This window comes from Rhinopithecus bieti, unplaced genomic scaffold (genome assembly GCF_001698545.2).
Source record: "Rhinopithecus bieti isolate Rb0 unplaced genomic scaffold, ASM169854v2 scaffold_22715, whole genome shotgun sequence".
In the NCBI taxonomy this organism is placed as follows: Eukaryota; Metazoa; Chordata; class Mammalia; order Primates; family Cercopithecidae; genus Rhinopithecus; species Rhinopithecus bieti.
Window position 1 is genome coordinate 43,506 of NW_016810603.1, and position 20,389 is coordinate 63,894.

At 42.2% G+C, this 20,389-nt stretch overlaps 1 protein-coding gene across 1 annotated transcript; it reads right to left on the bottom strand.

The window, feature by feature from the left end:
• Window positions 1-5,992: 5,992 nt before the first annotated feature.
• Window positions 5,993-11,135, bottom strand: NR0B1 (nuclear receptor subfamily 0 group B member 1). The gene is made up of 2 exons (XM_017892457.1): window positions 9,738-11,135; window positions 5,993-6,348 (listed from the first exon to the last, which is right to left on the bottom strand). Exons 1-2 carry the CDS (start codon window positions 10,903-10,905, stop codon window positions 6,104-6,106), a joined length of 1,413 nt encoding a protein of 470 aa, XP_017747946.1. The 5' UTR covers window positions 10,906-11,135; the 3' UTR covers window positions 5,993-6,103.
• Between the last annotated feature and the right edge of the window lie 9,254 nt (window positions 11,136-20,389).

The window sequence follows — 20,389 nt, forward strand, 5'->3', positions numbered from 1 at the left end:
CATGATGTTGCTGCCTGCCAGCCAACAGTTGCATTTTCAAAGTTTTGCCATCCTAATTTGCCCATAGCACTGTTGGTAAAATATTTATAGTTTGTTGTACTTGTCTCTCATTATTTTACGAGAGAAAATATACAGAAAATGAAAGAGAAGAAGGTGAGGGTCAAATTGAATACAATTAAGGCAAGGATTGACACCATCATGTATGCCAAAAAAATACCCTCATTGGACTTACATAACAATAACAGGTTCAACCATTTAGGAAAAGGATATTAATGAATGCACATTAGTAACTGCATGTTAAAATTAAGAGCCTGTTGCAAGTTTCTTCTAACGGCACAAAGAAAACAAGATGCCAATAGAGGTTTGAAATCACGATGCAAGAACCATCAAGTTTACATGATTCTTAATCCCTCATCAAGTTAATAAAATGATTCAAAGTTGAAACGGGAAAGGAATGTTTGAGAAAGCCATTTGTGTGCTAAGGGCACACAAGGTGGAGTGATGGAGGTACTTCTCCTTTGAACTGAACTCCACAGAAGGACTTTTAAATGCTAATGTGTGTCCTCTGCAGTTTGGGGGACATAATGAGTTAGTGTCCAACTCTCACCTGGAAATCTAAAGGGCAATAAATAGGCTAGGCAGAACACAGAATGGGAGAACAAGAATATGTGGCGGGTTGAGCAGCCTACACTCAATACTTGGCAAAGCAAAAACAAGCACTTTTTTCAAGAAAGGGGAAGAGAGAGAGAGAGAGAAAGAGAGAGAGAGCGAGCGAGCACATTCATGCTGTCACAGGTTTATCTTACATCTTATCCAAAAGACTTGCCTAGAAAAGCTAAAAGACCCAGTAGAAAGGAGACAGAGAGAGAGACAGATGTCTGGGGACTGAGGAAGGAGATATAAAACTAGTGGTATAGAAGGAGTTTCTGGAGAGAGATCCCAAGAGATCTAGGGTGAAGGAGTGTAGAGGAAGATCTCCAAATTATCTCTGAAAGCACCCATGAGAAGAGACAACTTTAAACATTTGTCATGGCCAGACCAGAGAAAACTACAAGATCAGCATCAGTGAGGTAAGAACTCTTCTGCTCCCCTTGCCTCTTTCTCCTTGATACCTTCCAACCCTGTGGGTATCTGCAAATGTAAGTAACAAGATATGGAAGTAGGACTAGAAGTGCAAAGTGAGGAGAGATTAGAAGCCCCCTCTGTCCCACTGTAGGCAGTTAAAGTGGGAATGTCTCAGACTGGGAAAAATTTAGCTGTTAACTTTCAGAGGATCTGAGTCAATAATCAACGAACCCCTGGCTTTGAGAAGCCTGTGGATAGAAATTAGGGGTTTCAAGAACTTGAATGGGAAAAAAATAGTTACACATATGTCTTCATGGGCTTCTAACTGAAATGTAGCCTCTCCTTTAATTATGAATGCAGGTAACATGACACAGTAATATTGGCAGTACCTGTGCAGAAAAGAGTTAACATAGTAGGTCTGAGACTGCTATCCTCAGGATGGCCTGCTCAGAAGGTTAGGTTTTGGCTGGCATCTGGGAACTTCAATTTTGAGAGTGTCCTCAACCTTCCCTAACTCATAGGGGCGACTCACTGTGCCTGGACAGTTTGTGCAAACAACATAGTTCACACCGAGCACCTACTTCCTTTTTGTGTGTTTGGAATTTTGGTACATGCTAGGTAGAGGGTACCTACGTGACCAGCTCTCTATAAAAGCCCTATGGGTGGAATCTATAAAGGGTTTCCCTGAGCAGAAATAATCACACACATGTTGCTGAGTTTTTATTGCTGGGAAAAGAGTATATCCTCTGTGACCCCTCATGGGAGGACGAGACTGTAAAGTGGCCTGCATATGGAGGCCTGTGTGTTTTCTCCCTATGACCCAGCCTTATACCCTTAGTATATCGCCATAATGTACAACTGTGAGTACAAGTACCTGTGGAGTGCTGTGAGATGTTTTAGCAAATATCTGAATACGAGAGTGGTCTTGGGAACAATGACACGATGATGGCAGTGGTGAGATTTGCTAGAATGACCTCAATTCACTGAAATCTAGCTGCAGTATTATTTGGGGAAAAGAAAGAGAGAAGAGCAGGGAATTATGAAACCCTGGTACTTGGGTGGCTATGGAGTTAACCATAATATGAAACAGCAACTGAGCTGCTGTCTGTGATCAGAGGTAAAAAGTTACCTATTGAATTTGGAAATGGTAGATTCATCCCAGGAGAGCTGGCTCTCTGGATCCGCTAGGTGCTTTTGACCATACAGAGTTGGCTCTGCTGAAGTAAGTGGGGCGAGGTGGGATAGGAAATAGTAGCATAGCCTAGGTGATGATAGCTTTGTTTTTTTGTAGTCTCTTCCCCTCCCTAACACCCTCGCAGGAGGAAAAAGGGCCCAAACATTCTGTACAATGGGCTTTGGATGTGCCAAATATCATAAAATGTGGCTTGTAGTTGTTCTCTCCTCCAAGTAGAGAGAAAAAAAGAATTAAGTCTGTTTCCAGGGCTGGAGCAAGGATTTAGATAAAGCAGAGGAGAAAGAAAGAAAGAAAGAAAGAAAGAAAGAAAGAAAGAAAGAAAGAAAGAAAGAAAGAAAGAAAGAAAGAAAGAAAGAAAGGAAAGAAGAAAGAAAGAAAGAAAGAAAGAAAGAAAGAAAGAAAGAAAGAAGGAAGGAAGGAAGGAAGGAAGGAAGGAAGGAAAGAAAAGAGAGAAAGAAAAGAAAAGAAAGAAAGAGAAAGAAAGAGAGAGGGAGGGAGGGAAGGAAGGAAGAGAGAAAGGGAGGAAGGGAGAAAGGGAGAAAGGGAGGAAGGGAGGAAGAGAGGAAAGGAGGGAGAAAGGGAGCAAGGGAGGAAGGGAGGGAGGCAGGGAAGAAGGAAGGGAGGGAAACCCACTTAGCTATTTCTTCAGCCTAGCTGCTGCTTCTCCCCTCCCTTTCCCTTCCATCCCAGCTGGGTTCTCCTGGCAGCTGTGATGTGAACTCTGTAAATGGAAAATTTACTGCTAGGGATTTTAGTAAACTCATAATAAGAAAAACACAGGAATTTTAATTCACAGCTTTGCATTTGTGGCTATTGCATGTGGATGTCTGATGAAAATTGATGTGCAATGTTATGTGCTTATAATTTCATAAATGCTAGAAGGGTCATCTCAGTGAGGAAAAGCTGCAAAGGAAAAAAAAAGTGTTAATGAAACACAGCTCCCTTGCTTTTTTGCCACAGGTGGGCAGATTGGAATTTATACTCTTGGTATTGGAAACAAGGCTCAGTAACAGATAATTTATTTTATTTTATTTGCCATAATTATGCCTACTGGAGCCTCTGGAAAAGGGAACCAATCTCCAAATGAAGACACACTTTTGGGGTTTTCAAAGCAGGTTTCAGGGGTTAGGGAGTTGTGAGGTTTTGTTTGTTTTTGCCAATAAGCTCTTGTTAAATCAGATTTCTGACCCTTAGAGGCTGATGATTTTCTAGCCTGACATGCATATTTTTGCATGGGTCAGTTTGAACAATCTGACCTAACAGGGTAAAAAGTCCTTAGGAACAGCCTTGCCTGTTACTTGGACTTGAAACACAGGTATCTGGCCTACAGTGTCTTAGCTTTGCTGCTGCTGCTGAAGAAAAGCCTCTAGCTTTTTTGAATACTGAATTCACAGATCCTAATTCCCTGGACCTGACTGAAACCTGATACTGCCGGTTATTGCCTGTTTCAGTTTCAGCACTGAGCTGTGCTGAACTGAAAGTCCACACAAGCTCAATGAACAGAGCTCAAGTATCTGGAACTGCCACAAATTTAAGACATCCCTGCGGGGTCACAGCTATAAAACATCATGGATGCTAGCTGACCATCTGGGTCACCTGCAGATGCCCTAGAGAAAAAGGCTTGTTCTCTGATGGGACCATTAGAAATGGAGCTGCTGATGAACTCGATATTTCTGATATGGGATACAAGAGCCTGATTGCATTCCTAACTTGTGATTCTAGCTGAAGGCTGCAATTTAGGAAAGGGCACACCACGGGGTATGTGACCCCTCTGCCCACCCCTGATAGATCAGACTCTCAGGGATGTCTCATGGCTGTTGACTTATGTTCCACTTTCCAGGTTAGTTGCAGTTTGCAACAATGGACTGATAGCCTGCCTTTACTTCCCTTGCCTTTCTCCTGTTGTACACACCTTAGTAAGGCAGTTTGATCAACCAATGCAGCGTCCTCAGAAAAGGATTGATTTTTGCTAGGTGTTCACTAAATAAATGATCATGGAAAAAGGCATGGGGGGTGGTATGTAAACCCATTTTGAAAAAATAATGAAAATCAGAATTTTGCCCTGACCGCTTGCTGAACATGATGTGTCTTTCTGGTTAAGCTGTATTAAAACATTACTCTGTGAAAATGCTTCCGTCCCCCTTACACACAATCCTTCCAGAAGGTGTGGGTGAAAAAAGAAGTGATTAGGAAAATTTGTAAAGCTGGGATTATTGAATGGGACACATTGATTTTGTAACAGTCGAGAAAAACAACCCTGACACCTGGGAAGGCTCAGGCGAGGAGGTAGGGCATTAATGATTTTTGCTTTCTGGAACTGTTTCTGGAACCTTTCCCCTCTTTTCGAAGAAAACTCTTGTGCTGCTTTTGCAAGTGCTGCAGGCGCTTTGGACTCAGACCAAGGGCTGAGCCTAGATGGCACGGGACAGCGTGACTATGAGCTGGCAGCAGAGGGCCAGCTTCCACTGCATGTCCCCGCAGAACATGTCCAGATGCCATCTACACTCACCAGGCAGATGAAGTAGTGTCAGTGACAGAACTATTTGAGACTGACAGCCCCAGGCAGCCCCTCTAAAACTGGGGGCTGAACTCACTTTCACTGGACTCAATACCTTGGGGCAGGAGGCATCTCGGTGGGAGGCCACACTGGGGGCTGCCTGACCGATGCATATCCTGCTGGGGTGCCCTAAGATTTTAACTCTTTGTTTCCGGGGACCACATGAGCCCTCAGGGATTACATGTGCGTGTGTGTGTGTGTGTGCTGTGACTATCATGATGCTTTCTTCAGCCCTACTGCGTTCCTCTGAGAGCCTGATTTTGAGAAAATGTCCATAGGATTCAACAGACTGCCAAAGGGGTCTGCACAAAAGGAAGTTTAAGACTTCCTGCAATGGGTTATTACCCTAGACTAGATATACTCATTAATAACAGGCAATTTATTGCCCATAAACAAATAGACATATAGTAGCCTAAATTTTATCTGGAGACAAAGAAAAACTAGTTCTATGGATGATAACTAAAGGGGCAGCAGGAGTCAACAATAAAGTTGCTTTATGATTTCAGGCCATGCGTGTTCAATATACCAGTTACAAACATAATGTATCTAAAAGATGAAGCATAATTAGTGGTTTTATAATGATGTTGAGCTTTCTGGAACTATAACCTCTCGTTATAGAATGTATGTTCCTTGTGGAACTTTAAATCCATAACTGTGCACAAAAAAGATACCCCAAAAAGCAGAAAATCTCTTTCACTTCCGCGTGTCTTTATAATTACAGATTGCTTCTTGACTCCAGTTGGATGCAAACGCAGTCTCCCATACAGCTGATGGAAGTGGAAATGAAGATAGAGCAAAGTGACCTGCCACTGATGCTGGCACATAATTACATTCAATGTCATGATGTTACTTTCAAAGATACTTTTGCTTATGTTGGCTAGGTTTTAATAGTTTTGAAGCCTTACTTAAACCCTGCTGAAACCCTTTTCAATCAAGTTAATGGTTAAGACCTTAAAATTTATTATAACAATATGTACAAATTTGATTTGAGCAGGTTCCCTGAAATTGCTACACTTGTGAAAATAGCTTATTATAGTAGTACTCTGCTATTTTTAAAAAAATGTACAGAGATATGTTACCTGTTGGCAAATGTCTTCTTTAACTATGGAACAGAGAAATTTATAACTGTCTGGAATAAAAGTATTTATTTAATTGAATACAAAATACTCTGCATGTAAAAATAATAAGAAAGTTTATTTTAAAATATTTTACACTCTTTTGTCCACAGCTCTTTATTCTTCCCTCATGGTGAACTGCACTACTGCATTTGTGTGGCCCACAGGCCTTTACAACTTTGTACAAAGCATTTCCAGCATCATATCATCCATGCTGACTGTGCCAATGATGGGTCTGAAGAACAGTTCAGCAATGACATTGGCATTGATGAATCTCAGCAGGAAAAGGGTACTATTCAGTTCGATGAATCTGTCATGGGGCCCTTGGTGCGTCATCCTGGCGTGTTCACTGAGTATCTGCTGAGTTCCCCACTGGAGTCCCTGAATGTACTTCACACACTGCAGGCCCGGCACGTCTGGAGGGAGAAAAATCTCTTTGTTATAAAACAGCTCACCACAGAGTCCTTAGATAGCTTTTTAAAAATACCCATTTCTGTTTCGTCCCAATTAAAAAGACCCCAAGCTTCCTGGTTAAAAGGGTAAAATGTCAAACCAGTCTAAGTTTTCAGAAGCAACATGTCCAAGAATGAAACATCATGTGATCATTCTTACTTAATATTCACTATATTTGTATGCACATGTTTGCAAATACACTGGCCATGAGCCAACAAATGCACACAATTTAATATGACAGTGGAATATAGTTTAATGAATCATCACTCCAGTTCACTTTCTATGCAAATATGAAGAAGTTCATGATATTTCAAGAGGTGGGCACTTTACCTATGAGAAACAAGCCATGAGAAACAAGAAGCGTTGCCAGATGACAAATGCTTTTACCATTCTTCTTTGAACTTCCCACCATTATACTGATCGTTCAGCCAGTGGTGGTAAACTTCACAGCCACAAACTTTGACACACAGTTTCATTTTACCTATTTGCCTGCAGGCCAATATTAGTCTAGAGGCCCGAATAATTTGAAAGCTAACAATAGCCACTTAGCTCATTGTACCATGATTTCTGTATCGGGGAAGGTTTTGAAAAAAATAAAAGAATGACTCTTATGAGTATTCGAAAAGGGTCTTTTCAAAAATATCAAAGTAAGAAGTTTTTGAACATTCTTATAGTCATTAAAAGTTTAAAAAGTAAACATGAAAACATCATGAATTGCACCATGATTCAAAAATAACTTTTGTAATAGAAAACACATGACCTTTTGCAGTATAGTGTGATACCTAAGTAAAAGTGAATGAAGTACAATGCAAGAAAGTTTAAGAGCATGTAAGTTTTTATAAGGAAAGTAATAAGAGGAGGCTGCTTTTGAAGGTCCTTTGATCTTCCATGATAATAATATCATTGCAAAGTTCTTTAACTTGTATTCAAGTAATTAGTAGTTGACCACTTGGTTTAAATGATGCTAATGATGATTGTAATTATTTTCCTTCCCTTTTCCTAAAAAATTCAATGGAAAAGTATTTTAAAAGCACCATGCCAATCATCACAGAGCAGCAGAACCGGTGTTCTTTAAAAAAAATATTAATGGTAATAGGCGAGAGGCACTCCTATTACAGGCAAATATCAAATCTCATAAATAAAGTAAGAACAAAATTAAAGCAAGAATTTTAATCCATATTCCAATTCTGATTACCCTAGTTCACACATTATCATCCCCTACTACCTACCACTTGAGATCCAGGCTTAAGACCCAATTTCGTTTTGTTTGAATTCCGTCGATGAAAGTAGGAAGAGGCTTGCATGAAACTCCACCAGAAATCTGAAGCTTCTCTAGGTCTAGATTCATGACTTGTGGAAACTTCATCTTGTGAATGCCACATTACTTCTCTCTGTGTTCACAATACACCCCTTTACCTTCTCCCCACCCAAGTGGTTCCCCCCAACACAGACACACACAAACTGGCCTTCAAAATAAGGTCAGGGAAGAGAAAATGCAAATGGACTCCACAGTTTTATATCTCCTTAAGTTTGAACCCATATATATATAATATATTTAAATTTATTATATGGGATATACAAAAGACAAACAGCAAAGAGAGGACACACTCTTAATAGGCATTACCTTTCTTCCCAATATAGGTACATTTGTGTTTCAAACACACTTAGCTGGTTAAACTTATACTGAGAAAGGATTAGGAAAAGTCAATCAAGAATAAGGAAGAAGTGTGTGTGTGTGTGTGTGTTAAAAGTATATAAAACAGGATCAAGGGAAAGAGGGAAACTGTTGATACTGAAACTAATGGAATGTAAATTTCTGGAAGCTGAGCCCCTTTCACCTTTATATCCCAACAGGACAAGGAACGTAGTGGATGATTAATAATACTAGCTGAAGGAATAAGAAGACTGTTTTCCAAATTATCTTGAGAATCATCTGCGACCCTTATTATGAATGCAGATTTGCAGACACTGGGCTAGAGCTACTGAATCAGAATCTATAAGACAGGAGCCTAGAAAGACTTTTATCTACTCCCTCCCACTCCCAACCACACACACACAAGTACTTCTTATGCACAGGCAAGTTTGGAAAACAATGGTATAAGCAAAAAGGTAACATATAATAGACACTGGGGTGAGCTGAGGTCTCTATGTCATGAAACACGAGGTTTGAACGAATTATTATCCCACCAAATACTGATCTATGCACTCTCAAAAATGCTAGGCAGGGGGCCAGGACATAATCAGAGATTCCAGGACCAGGGAAAAAAGATACAAAAGGAGCATTATAAAAACTATCTCAACTCAAGTTGCCTGGAAATTTTTTTTCCACTTCAATCATTTCAAAAGAACGCTGGTTGAAGATGATTCTAGTAGTGAGAAACACCTGAGACAAGGTGCCTGGCTGTCCAGGGAGATGTTCCCCCAGTGATTTGGTTGCACCCTGTGGGACAGTATGTCCTGCACCCAACAGACAACCTGAAAGTTTGGTGCAGCTGACATCCCACAGGGCCCAGAAGATAGGACCCTCAGGTGCCACAACACACCAGCCATTTACTTTGGAGTAAGGTCACCTGGGACCTTGGGACACATCCCCTACTCAGTAAAATGCGGTGGGGAAGGTTACAGAGCAAAGGGGTTGATTAGGAGGTCTCTAAAGTCTCTTTGAATTCTAAAATACAGTGTTCCTGCTCTCAGTCCCTAAAGTGTCTTTTTTTTTTTTTTTCTTATCCCTTTGCCAACCTGATATTCTTCACAGAGATTTGGAGGAAGGGATAGTCCAGATGCTTAGGACCATACAAATAACCATTCAGAGGCAGGCCCATGAAACACTACATCCAGTGTACTGGCTGACAGTGTCCCTAGGGAATAGTCTCTCTATGGGACCCTTTAACAAATGTTTCCTTTTTTGCTAGCCTTAATAGATCTCCTCCCCCCAAAAAAGGTTCTAGTAAATTTCAGAATGGGTTTTCAGAAATCGATGTCGCAGAATCTTCAGTAAGCAAAAACTTTTTTTAGAAAAAGATACGCTCTGGACTTCAAAGAAAGCTAAAGAAAGAATAACCATTTCCCATGAAGGCACAAACTTTTCTGTAGTACGAAATGTGTAAAGAGCTAAGTACAAACCTAAACAAACTCCACTCCTCTTGGCTGAGTTTCTGACAGCAGGCCACCCAGGAGAAGTGGTTCCTGGAGCCCCCCACCCCAACTCTGCTGAGTTAGTCATGATTTCTTCACCTTTGTCCCGACACTCTCCTGATCACTGAAAACTCCTTACTGCCCGCGCCCCTAGATAGGCACTGCCCGATGCTTTTGTGAGCTGGGAAAAGCCGGCGCCCAAGGCCAGTACCCTTACCCGGGTTAAAGAGCACGGTCCCCTTGAGGTAGGCGTACTCCTTGGTACTGATGTTCAGACTCCAGCACTTGGAAAGAAAGCACTTGATGGCTTGGACCTGGGAGGCGGAGGGCACCTTCCTGGCCTCCGCCGGCGGTGCCAAATGGGGCTGCAGCGTGGACACGGGCAGTGGCTCGTCGCCCCCGGTCTCCCGCCGCCTGGTGGTGAGGATCTTCTGCAGCATGCTGGGCTCCGAGACTTCTACAGTCTCGAACTGCAAGCGGTCCTGGGCCAGCTCAAGCATGAGCAGGGACGCCCAGCAGTTGCGCACCAGCACCAGCTGCTGGTCCAGAGGCAGCACCTGGAAGCAGGGCAAGTACTTGACGAAGCGCAGTGTCTTCAACAGGCCCGCTGAGGCTGCCTCGCAGACCACCTGTGGACTCTTGAGCGCCACTGGCCGCAGCGCACCAGAGGAGGTGTCCCACCAGGGGGCCCTCGGCCGCTCCTCCGGAGCCGCCTGCACTTGATTTGTGCTCGTGGGCATGCAGTAGAGGGTGCTGCCCTGCTGCGGGTGGTCTTCACCGCAAAAGCAGCAGCGGTACAGAAGCCCCATGGCCCGCCCGCCTGGTAGCGCCTCTCTACCCCCTGGCCTCTGCGCGAAGTAGGAGCGGTCCCACCACTGGCCCACTGGCCGTGCCTCGGGCGCTGCCGGAGCCACGTGCGTTTGCTTTGCGCTAGTGAGCAAGCTGTAGAGGATGCTGCCCTGCCGCGGGTGGTCTTCACCACAAAAGCAGCAGCGGTACAGGAGTGCCACGGTCCGCCCACCCGGAAGCCCCGCTCTGCCCACCCCGGGATCAGAGCCGCACGAACAGCCCCAGCACGGACCCAGCGTCGCCTCAGGCGCCTTCGGTGCCGCGTACGTTTGCTTTGCGCTCGTGAGCATGCTGTAGAGGATGCTGCCCTGCCGTGGGTGGTCTTTACCGCAAAAGCAGCAGCGGTACAGGAGCGACACGTTCCGCCCGCCAAGCAGCCCCTCTCTGCCCACCCCGGGCTCATCGCCGCACGAACAGCCCCAGCACTGATCCACCAGCCGCGTCTCTGGAGCCTCAGGAGCCGCGCGCGTTTGCTTCGCGCTCATAAGCATGTTGTAGAGGATGCTGCCCTGCCACTGGTGGTTCTCGCCCGCCATGGCCCGCGGCTCCCGCAGCCCCGTTCTGCCCAGTGGCTGCCTCCTGGGACCTATTTATACCTAGCGCGCACGCAGGCGCGTCGGCCGCCTCGGTCTGGGCAAGGGCGCGGAGGCGGGCAGTGGGGGCGCGGTGCTCCGCGCCGGTGTATTCGCCCATGACCTCGGTGATTCGAAGGGGCGGGTGTTCTTTAAAAGCTGAAAATGGAAGAGGAACAGCAGCGTGGGAGCTCCTGTACACTTCCCTCCTTCCTCTCATTACCCCTTTCCCTGTCTCTCAGGAAGACTGGAGGAGAGCGAGCGCCTGGATGCTGTTGCAACTCTTTCCATTGAACCCTCGCATCTAATTTGTTCCCTTTATTGGGAGGGTAGGGGAAAAGAGGAAACATCTACTTCTATGCTCTTTGTAAACTTTCATTAAATTATCACAGTTTGTGAGACTCATATTTGTATATGGATAGGGAGGTCTCATTTTCTGAGATCTTGAAAAATACAGAACATAGACAAACATCATATGGGAACTCGGTGGAAATGCCCAATGTCAGGCTCCAACCAGACTTTCTAACTCTGAATCTGCATTTTAACGGCGTCCCCAGGGATTCACATGCACCTTGACGTTTGAAAAGCATTGGTCTAAATATACTATCATAAGCGCTCAGTTTAATTCCATCAGTATTTATAAGCGCCCACTATGTCCTGGATGCTGTGTTAAGAGAGCTGGGGGCAGCGAGCAGGATGTAAAAGTGCCTAAAACTTAGGAATATAATAATCACGAGGGGATAATATTGTTACAGTGAGAATCGTTTTCATTTTAGTACATGTTTTTTTTTTCTTTTAACTTTCAGGTTCAGGAGTATATGCGAGGGTTGCTATATAAGTCAATTGCTTGTCGTGGGGGTTTGGTGTACAGATTATTTCGTCACCCAGGTAATATAGTATCCAACAGGTATTTTTTCTCATTCTCTCCCTCTTCCCACCCTCCACCTTCAAGTAGGTTCCAGTGTCTGTTGTTCCCCTCCTAGTGTCCATGTGATCTCTTTATTTAGCTCCCACTTACAAGTGAGAACATGTGATAATTTGGTTTTCTGTTTCCGCGTTACTTCGCTAAGGATAATGGCCGCCAGCTCTCATTCTTTTTCATGGCTGCAGCGAGAAATTTTGATCCTGGTAAAAGTATTCCACTGGTAAGTGTGTAATTAGCATTTCTTTCCCCACCCTTCCTAAGTGAATCATGATAAATACAAGCATCAGGAAGCCTGGATCCATTGGTCTTCACTTGCCACACAGCTGTGAAGACATGGGGCAGGGAAGGGTATTGGTATATACCAGCTGGTGTAGAATCATTTTTACTTTTTCCCTCCCTCCCATCCTCCCTCTTTTCTGTTTTTACTTCCTTCCTTCCTTCCGCTTCCTTCTTCCTTCCTTCCTTCCTTTCACTTCCTTCCTTTCCTTCCGCTTCCTTCCTTTCTTCCTTCCTCTCCTCCCTCTCTCACTACTTCTCTCTCTCTCTTCTCTTTCTCCTTTTTCTTCTTCTCCAGGACCTAGGAATTCTCAGCATAAGAGGAAAACCTAGGAGACCCCCATTTTGCTTGCAGCGTGAAATTTTATTCTGCCTGTGAGAGGCCCTAAATAGCACAGTGGTTAAATCCCTGGAACTAGCACTAGATCGCCTCAGTTTTAATCCTCGCCCTGCCACTTTGTAGCATCGTAACCTTGGGCAATGTATTAGTTTCCTTGTTGCTGCTTTCCTTACCACAAATGTAGTGGCTTAAGTCAACACAAACGACACAGATTTTTTATGTCATAATTCTGGAAGCCAGAAGTCTGAAATCAGTTTCACTGAGCTAAAATCAGGGTGACATTTCTTCTGGAAGCTGTAGGAGAGAATCTATTTCCTTGCTTATTCTAGCTTCTTGAAACTGCCTAAGCTCCTTAACATCTGATCACTTAACTCTGGCCTCTGCTTCCATCCCCTTCTCTGATTCTTATAAGAATCTTTGTGATTATAATGGACCCACTCAGATAATCCAAGATAGTATCTCTATCCAAAAATTCTTAACTTGATCACATATGCAAAGGCCTTTTCATTCCATAAGTTAACAAATGCACAGGTTCTAAGGGTTAGGGCATGGACATCTTTGGACATTATTGAGCCTATCACAGGAAAGTTACTTAAACTGTTTGTGCCTCAGTTTCTTCATTTGTCAAATATGCACAACAGTGTCTGTGAGGTAATCTTTATACATGAGTTAATTTGTGTAAAGTGTTTATAATAATGTTTGTTACATGGTAAGTGGTGGATGTATCAACCATTTTAGGACAACGTGGAATAACTTCAGGGTTAGGAGGTGTTCCTGTCCCAGCACTGCCACAGTTCTGTCTCTCCTAGGGAAGCCACACACACACAGTTTCCACCCAGAAGATTTTATCCTACTTTTTTTGTATGTCCACATTTCTTGGCCCAGACTCTAAATACTGGATGGGTCACCTGGTTCACACAATATTATGTATTGGCAATGTTGTTTCATGGGCTATTTCACTATTTGTCGTTTACAGTATTCAAGCTACTGTTTGGGGTATCGTCATTACTGCTTCAGCAGTATTGTGGCAGTCTTCACTCGTTAGACAGCCTCAACCCTCAAGTGCCACACAGGTACTGAGATCAGTGGCTTAATGAACCCACCAACCAGACTAGCTGAAAAACCCAGCTGACCTTAGTCCCTTCCTTATGTTGCCAGAGCTAGTCACGATTTCATTTTCTTCCCAACACCTGATGTGATGTATTTAGTTGTTCGATGCTTACTGATTGTGTCTCCTCCACTAATATAAAAGTCCTCTGAGGGCAAGGAATCTGTCACTCTGTATGGTATCCCAGTAATTAGAATGATTTCTGACACATAGTAGGTGCTCAAAAAATATATTTGTTGGCAAACTGTACCTTGAGAGAGAGAGAAGGCTATGGCTGCTACTGTCAACGTGAAGGCCAAGCACTCCTACCCAGCTATCGTTGCACTGACCCTGGAAGGAGGACAATGTAGTAGGCCTTGTTAGACTCAGCATTTTCTGGAGGCCTGTTTTGCTACTCAGAGTGCTACAAGGACTGTGGTAAAGTAACAGGAAAAGTGGGTTAACAGTCAAAAGACCTGGCCTTGAATTTGGGTTCTTCCACTCTAACAGAATAACATTAAACAAGTCATTTAACTTCACCCTTCTCATTTCTGGAGTGGGGACAAAATTCTATGAACCAATATTAATATGTACACTCTGTTCTAAGTCTGTAAGAAAAGTTATTTTGCTTTCTTAACATGGTTGTTTTCAGAAATGTTTGCTGACTCTTCCGTTACATTGGGATATAAATAAACAAGTTTACGCTCATTTACTTTCTAATGATTTAACTTTGAGCAAAGTATTTAACATTATCTTAGCCTTTTCATCTAGGAAATAAGCAGTGCTATAAACTAGCTTTAATACATGCACCTTGGTCCCGTATCTTTCTAAATTTGTTTCACCTCATCAACTAGATTTTTTTTTTAATTCTAGAAACTTAAATCCATTTTCTGTGAGCAATCATTCCCACCTCACACATATCTGACGCCTTTGAATTTTAGGCATTGTCTGAGGTTGAAACTTAAGTGCAGTGCTGAGAACCATGAATTTGTAATATATTAGTTCTAGTTTCTCTTCTTTCTCATGGGCTGAGTCTTCCGATTTTCTTACTCGTGTTTCCTTCAAGTTGCGATCTTCTATTTGCCACTCTGAAGGACCTTCTAGGTTCTCTGGATTGACTTTTTCTAAGAAGAGATTGTCTGCTTGTCCTTCACAAGTATTCATCCTTGAAAACATCACGAGAAAACTGACTTCATCTTTCCACTTTCCATTTGTTTCCCCTGAACAAATAGCTCCTGAAAAACAAAATCGTCCAAACACACCAGAGCAGAGATTTGCACAGATTAATGCCAGCCTGCTGGTTGCTACAGGATTAGTAGAGACATAACCTTCTAAGGCAGGCACAACCTTTTTCATTTGATTTGTTCCATGTCCTCAGACCACTATGACACCTAGACAAAAGGACACTTATCAACTGCACCTGTCATGTGCTGAGTTTGTCCACAACTGCAATTTGGATATTTACACTGACTCATTGTGCGATGACCTTGGCCAGTTGGACACCTGTTCTGCGGAATCCATTATCTGCTCCAACTCAGGGTGGGAGTAAAGCTGCTCTGCCTGCCTGAATGCAACCTTCAACTTCAAAGTAATGCAGTTTTTACTAAAGGATGTAGGAGTGAAGTACAGGTGGGGATAAAGCTGGGTAAAATTGTAAAATTGACCTTTTCAAGCTGCTCTTGACCTGGGAAGCCATGGCGATCTGAAACATGATATGAATTTTTAACCTAGGCTTAAAAGAGCTACAATGCCTTCTAATTCAGTTCCTTCAGTAACAAGTGACAGGGAGTAACAATAGTGTTTTCCTTGTTTTTCAAAGTAAATATCAGGTAAACACTATTGTTGATAAATACTAGCTGATAAAACCAAGTGATCGCCTTTTACCTTTCCCTTTCTAAGACTTTAGAATGTCTAAAGCTATATTTATGAAAGAATTAATAGGCTTCTGGTGATTCATGAAACCCCTAAAGAAGATTCAAATCATTAATTCTTTTATTTCTTTCGATGTACTTACAATGAAGTTAATCAGCTGCATTAAGGGTCACAGAGTTGCTGATTCTGGAATTGTGACTCTATAGTTACTCTAATCCTGGAAATGTTCGAAAATACTTTCTAAATCAGTCAAACACCACTTTGTTCAAGGAAAAATTTAAGTCCATTGTTTTCTGAGTCTACAATTACTAAATCTACCTCCAATACCCAGATGGTTTGATGATACTATCTAATTAATAAATTTAACTGATTGGCAGGTTTAAAATTATGGCCCATTGATTTTGGATTGGTCAGTTGAAAGCATTTTCTCTATTGGTGCACATAACTTGTTCCCCAATGACAATGGTAGGTTTTAGTTAGAAACTCCCTGCTTTTGGGTCTGGAATTGTTCTAATATCGTTCCTCCTAAAAATTACTTCTTTTCTCCTCCAACTTTTCTTAGGCAAACTTACACTCATATCCTTTTTTTTTTTTTTTTTTTTTTTTTTTTTTTTTTCTTGAGGACGGAGTTTCACTCTATCACCCAGGCTGGAGTGCAGCGGTGCAAATGCAATCTCAGTTCACTGCAAACTCTGCCCCCTGGGTTCAAGTGATTCTCCGGCCTCAGCCTCCCGAGTAGCTGAGATTACAGGTGCCTGACACCATGCCCAGTTAATTTTTGTGTTTTTAGTAGAGATGGGGTTTCACCATGTTGACCAGGCTGGTCTTGAACTCCTGACCTCAAGTTATCCGCCTCCCTCGGCCTCCCAAAGTGCTGAGATTACAGGCATGAGCCACCATGGCCAGCAACTCCTCACAGTCCTTATATGTAGAGTCCATTGTACATTACCTGGCATATCGAAGGTGCTCAACAAACACCTGCTGAGTGAAACAGTGAGTGAAAAGTTTCTTCTACATCTGTGTATCTTTTAACTTCACGAGATTGCTCAGCCTTCACTCCTTTCCCTGATTGTGTGGTTTTTTTACTAATTTTGCCAGCCCTGGTGGCTAGACTTAAGGTCCCATCTGCCAAATTATCTGTCTTAACCACTCTGACTTCTATTAGGTTGGGGCAAAAGTAATTGCAGTTTTTGCCATTACCTTTAGTTGCAAAAGCCGCAATTACTTTTGCACCAATGTAATAGTTTGACAGTCTCTAAAATGAGAGTAAATTTTTTTATGTTTATTTCACAAAGTTGCCAAATGTATGAAATAATTATATATATTTTAAGTACCTCACAACTGTGAGTTATTAGAGCTGATTGACAAATTCTTCTTTTTTTCTTTTTTAAATTGATATGTAATATTTATACATATTTGTGGGGTACATGTGATGTTTTGTTCCTTGCACAGAGTGTCTAATGATCAAATCAGGGTACTCAGGGTATCCATCACCTCAAGTATTTTTCATTTCTATGTGTTGGGAACATCTCAATTCCTCTCTCCTAGCTGTTTTGAAATATACAGTACACTTTCGTTAACTCTAGTCACCCTACTCTGCTATTGAACACTAGAATTTGTTCCTTCTACCTAACTGTATGTTTTTACCTATTAATCTCTCTTCATTGCCTCCTCCCTGCCCAACCTTTCTAGCTTCTGGTACCTATCATTCTACTCTTTACCTCCATAAGATCTCAATTTCTTAAGTTGACGGCATCAGACTTCATGAAGTAAAATACTTCTCAATTCACTCAAATTTGTGCGTTTGAAATTCTCTATACATATACAAGCCCGGTGCGTTTGAAATAAGGGATCACCACAGTCAATAAACTGTCAATAAGACATTCAAGTCTGGAGTTAAATGCATTAACATTAGTAGTGTCATAAGCCTAATTGCTTTCTCTGAGCCCACAATGACAAGTGTATGAAGAAAAAAAAAATGTGAATGGATGTAGGTGAATTTATTTGCAGCAAAGCGAAACACTGGTGATGAAGAAAATCAGAACCTTTGTTTCCAAACTGATGTTTTTACCATGTTCAGTATGGCTGGGTAAATGAAAAGAAGCTGGCTTTGTTCTCTGAAGCAGGGAATGAGACAAGGACTGTGTATGCTTCCTTGAGAGATGATTCCAGGAAGCAGTGGTGAGTGCAGGAAAGTGAAATTGGGAAGCAGGAAAAGCCAGTATTGAGGTACATTACTATCCTCACTGCTCTGAGCAACAGGGGTAATTCCACCAGGACCTCCAAGGAAACATACAGAATGCCAACCAGAATTGTCTGCCCTAAGGAGGTGGTAACAGCGTTTATCCATTAGTTTCCATCCTCCAAGATTGAAGGTTGCCACCAAGTCTCCACTGGTATCCTAGTGTTGCAAAGTATAGTGACATGAAAAAAAGTCCCAGCCCGCATGGAACTGTCTACCCACCTATACTTGGAATCAGAGGTATGGACAAAAAAGATACAAGGCAGAAAATCAGAGCTATCTAAAAGCTCATGGCCAATCATCCTTGATTCACTGCCACGAGACGAATCCCACTTGATATGGAGACTGGTTGAGGTGATGCAGTAACAACCCCAGGATATCTCCGCTGAGCTTGTTCATCTTTGAAAGGCATGTTACCATATGGTCCAAGTTGTTCAATTCTTTAGATAAGCAAGGCCTGAATGAGGGAAGCAGGAAAGAACATTCCCCCAGCACTGGATAATAATTTATCCTGACTGAGCTTTTATTCAACAGTGTTACCAACTACTCTTTCATAGATAGTGAAAAAAAGAAAACACTGTTGTCCAGTAAAACAACAACATTTCATTAGAGAGTCATAGCTTTTGCAAAATTAGAGGTCGTGGCATTACTTGTTTCAGTTAGATATTTCTAAATACTTCGACATCGTCCACAGGGTCTTAAGATTTTTCAATCTGTTTCAAAGGGGTTTAAGCAAAATCAGAACCTTTATACAAGCCTCGTCTTGAGGCTTGAGGCATGACTGGATTCAGGTACTTGAACTACATGACCAGGGTATGTTTCTTGGAGACTTATGATCTCTCATTCTAATGTGAATTATCCTTGATTCATATCTGGCAACCCACCAACTAACTTAGTAGCAAATTTGATCAACTCTACCTTCAAAATGTATCTCAGATTCAACACTTTCCCATGAGCACCATCACACCACTTTGGCCAGAGCCACCATCTTGTTTGACCTCAACTCCTGCAATAACCTCCCCACTAGTCCCATGCATCTTTTCCTTTTCTGCCTATAGCTAGTTTTCCAAATAAAGACTGATGCTTACAGATAAGTGAGATTATGAGTGTTCACTGCTCACAGCCTCTGATACCTTCCTGTCACACATAGAAAAATCTAGCCTTGTAGGCCCTAGACTTTAAAATCTTACAGGATCTGGCCCTGGATCTCTCTCCAACCCCATCCCACATTTACTATGTGGCTGTAGCCACATGGCTTCCTTGATATGCCTCAAACCTGCAACCTCCCTCATCTGGACTGTTGGGCCGACTGCAGATCATTACATGATTCATTGTTTTCACTTACATTAGGCCTTTGCTCAGATGTCATGACCTCAGAGAGGTCCTCCCTGGCCCCCCTGTCTAAAATAGCACCACACCACTTTATCCTTGCTGTCTGCTTTATTTTTCTTCTTGATCCTTATCAGTTTACATATATGTTTATTTTGGGTTATTTATTGTTGGCCTCACCCAGGAGAATATATATTCTATGAGAGGAGAGACTGAGGTATTCGCTGCTAAAGTTCTAGCATGGGGAGTAGTGCCTGGAACATGGGAGGTGATGAATAATGCGGTCCGGTTATTCTCTATATCTACTGTACCTGAGTGCCTTCTGGAAATTGTTTTTATTTTCCTGTTTACTGGGCAAATGTCTCCATGGACAGTGCCTTAATTAATCACCTGAACAACTATCTGGCAACTCACTCCTGCTCTCTCTCCATGGCTTCCCTCTCTGGTTTACGAGTCTCAGGTAGAAAGACATCGGGAGACAATGCCAACCTTCTCAGGAGTTTGTTACTTAAAAAACAAAAAAGTGTGCATTTTTTGGGTGTGTTTTCTGGGTCATGTGCCAGAGGAATGTGCCATTCCTCTGCCCTGGTTTATCCATTAATGTAACTATAGCTCCCTTCTGTCTCCCAAAAAATGTATCCAAATCTCTGTCCGGAGACTGTTTCTTTCTCAAAACTGTAACAGATTTATCCTGTCTGTATCATTTACTTTGTCATTCCAATAGGATTCTGTGAGAAAAAGTAAACCTATATGTTCCATCTGTTATCTTGAGCCACAAGTTTCTGGTTGACAGTTTATCAAACATGAAACTCTTGGGAGTGCACGTGTGTGTGTGTGTGTGTGTGTGTGTGTGTTTAGAAATTGTGCAATATAAGGTGCAGGTACTTAACCAAAAGTTGACCAGAGTCTACAAGGTTCAAGGTGGTAGAATTTGGTTTACAGGCTGGCAAAGGGAAACACTTTCCTGCTTGAGTTCTGATGAACAGAAGTAAAAAGGCACCATTAGGGACCAGATTCTAAAGATTGGTTCAATAACCATTCAGCAGCACTTGAAATGGGCATTCCACATGTAAGAAAGGACACATACAAACAAAAAATGAAACTTTTGGTAAAAATTCTATTAAAATCCACCTAAACTAGAAGCAATGTAAATCAAATATAGTTTGCTATTTCTCCTGTATCTAGAACTGTGTGTAAGAAGGAGGTAGCTTATGTGTTATTGGCATCCTTTACTGTGCAGATGAACTTTAGTCTCATAATAAATACCTCCTTTTAAGACAGGAAAGGTCGTTCTAAATGAGTTTGTCTTGTTTGGCATTTGTTAAAATTTCATTTAACTTCTTAAATATGATTATTCATTTATTTCCTGAGTATCCT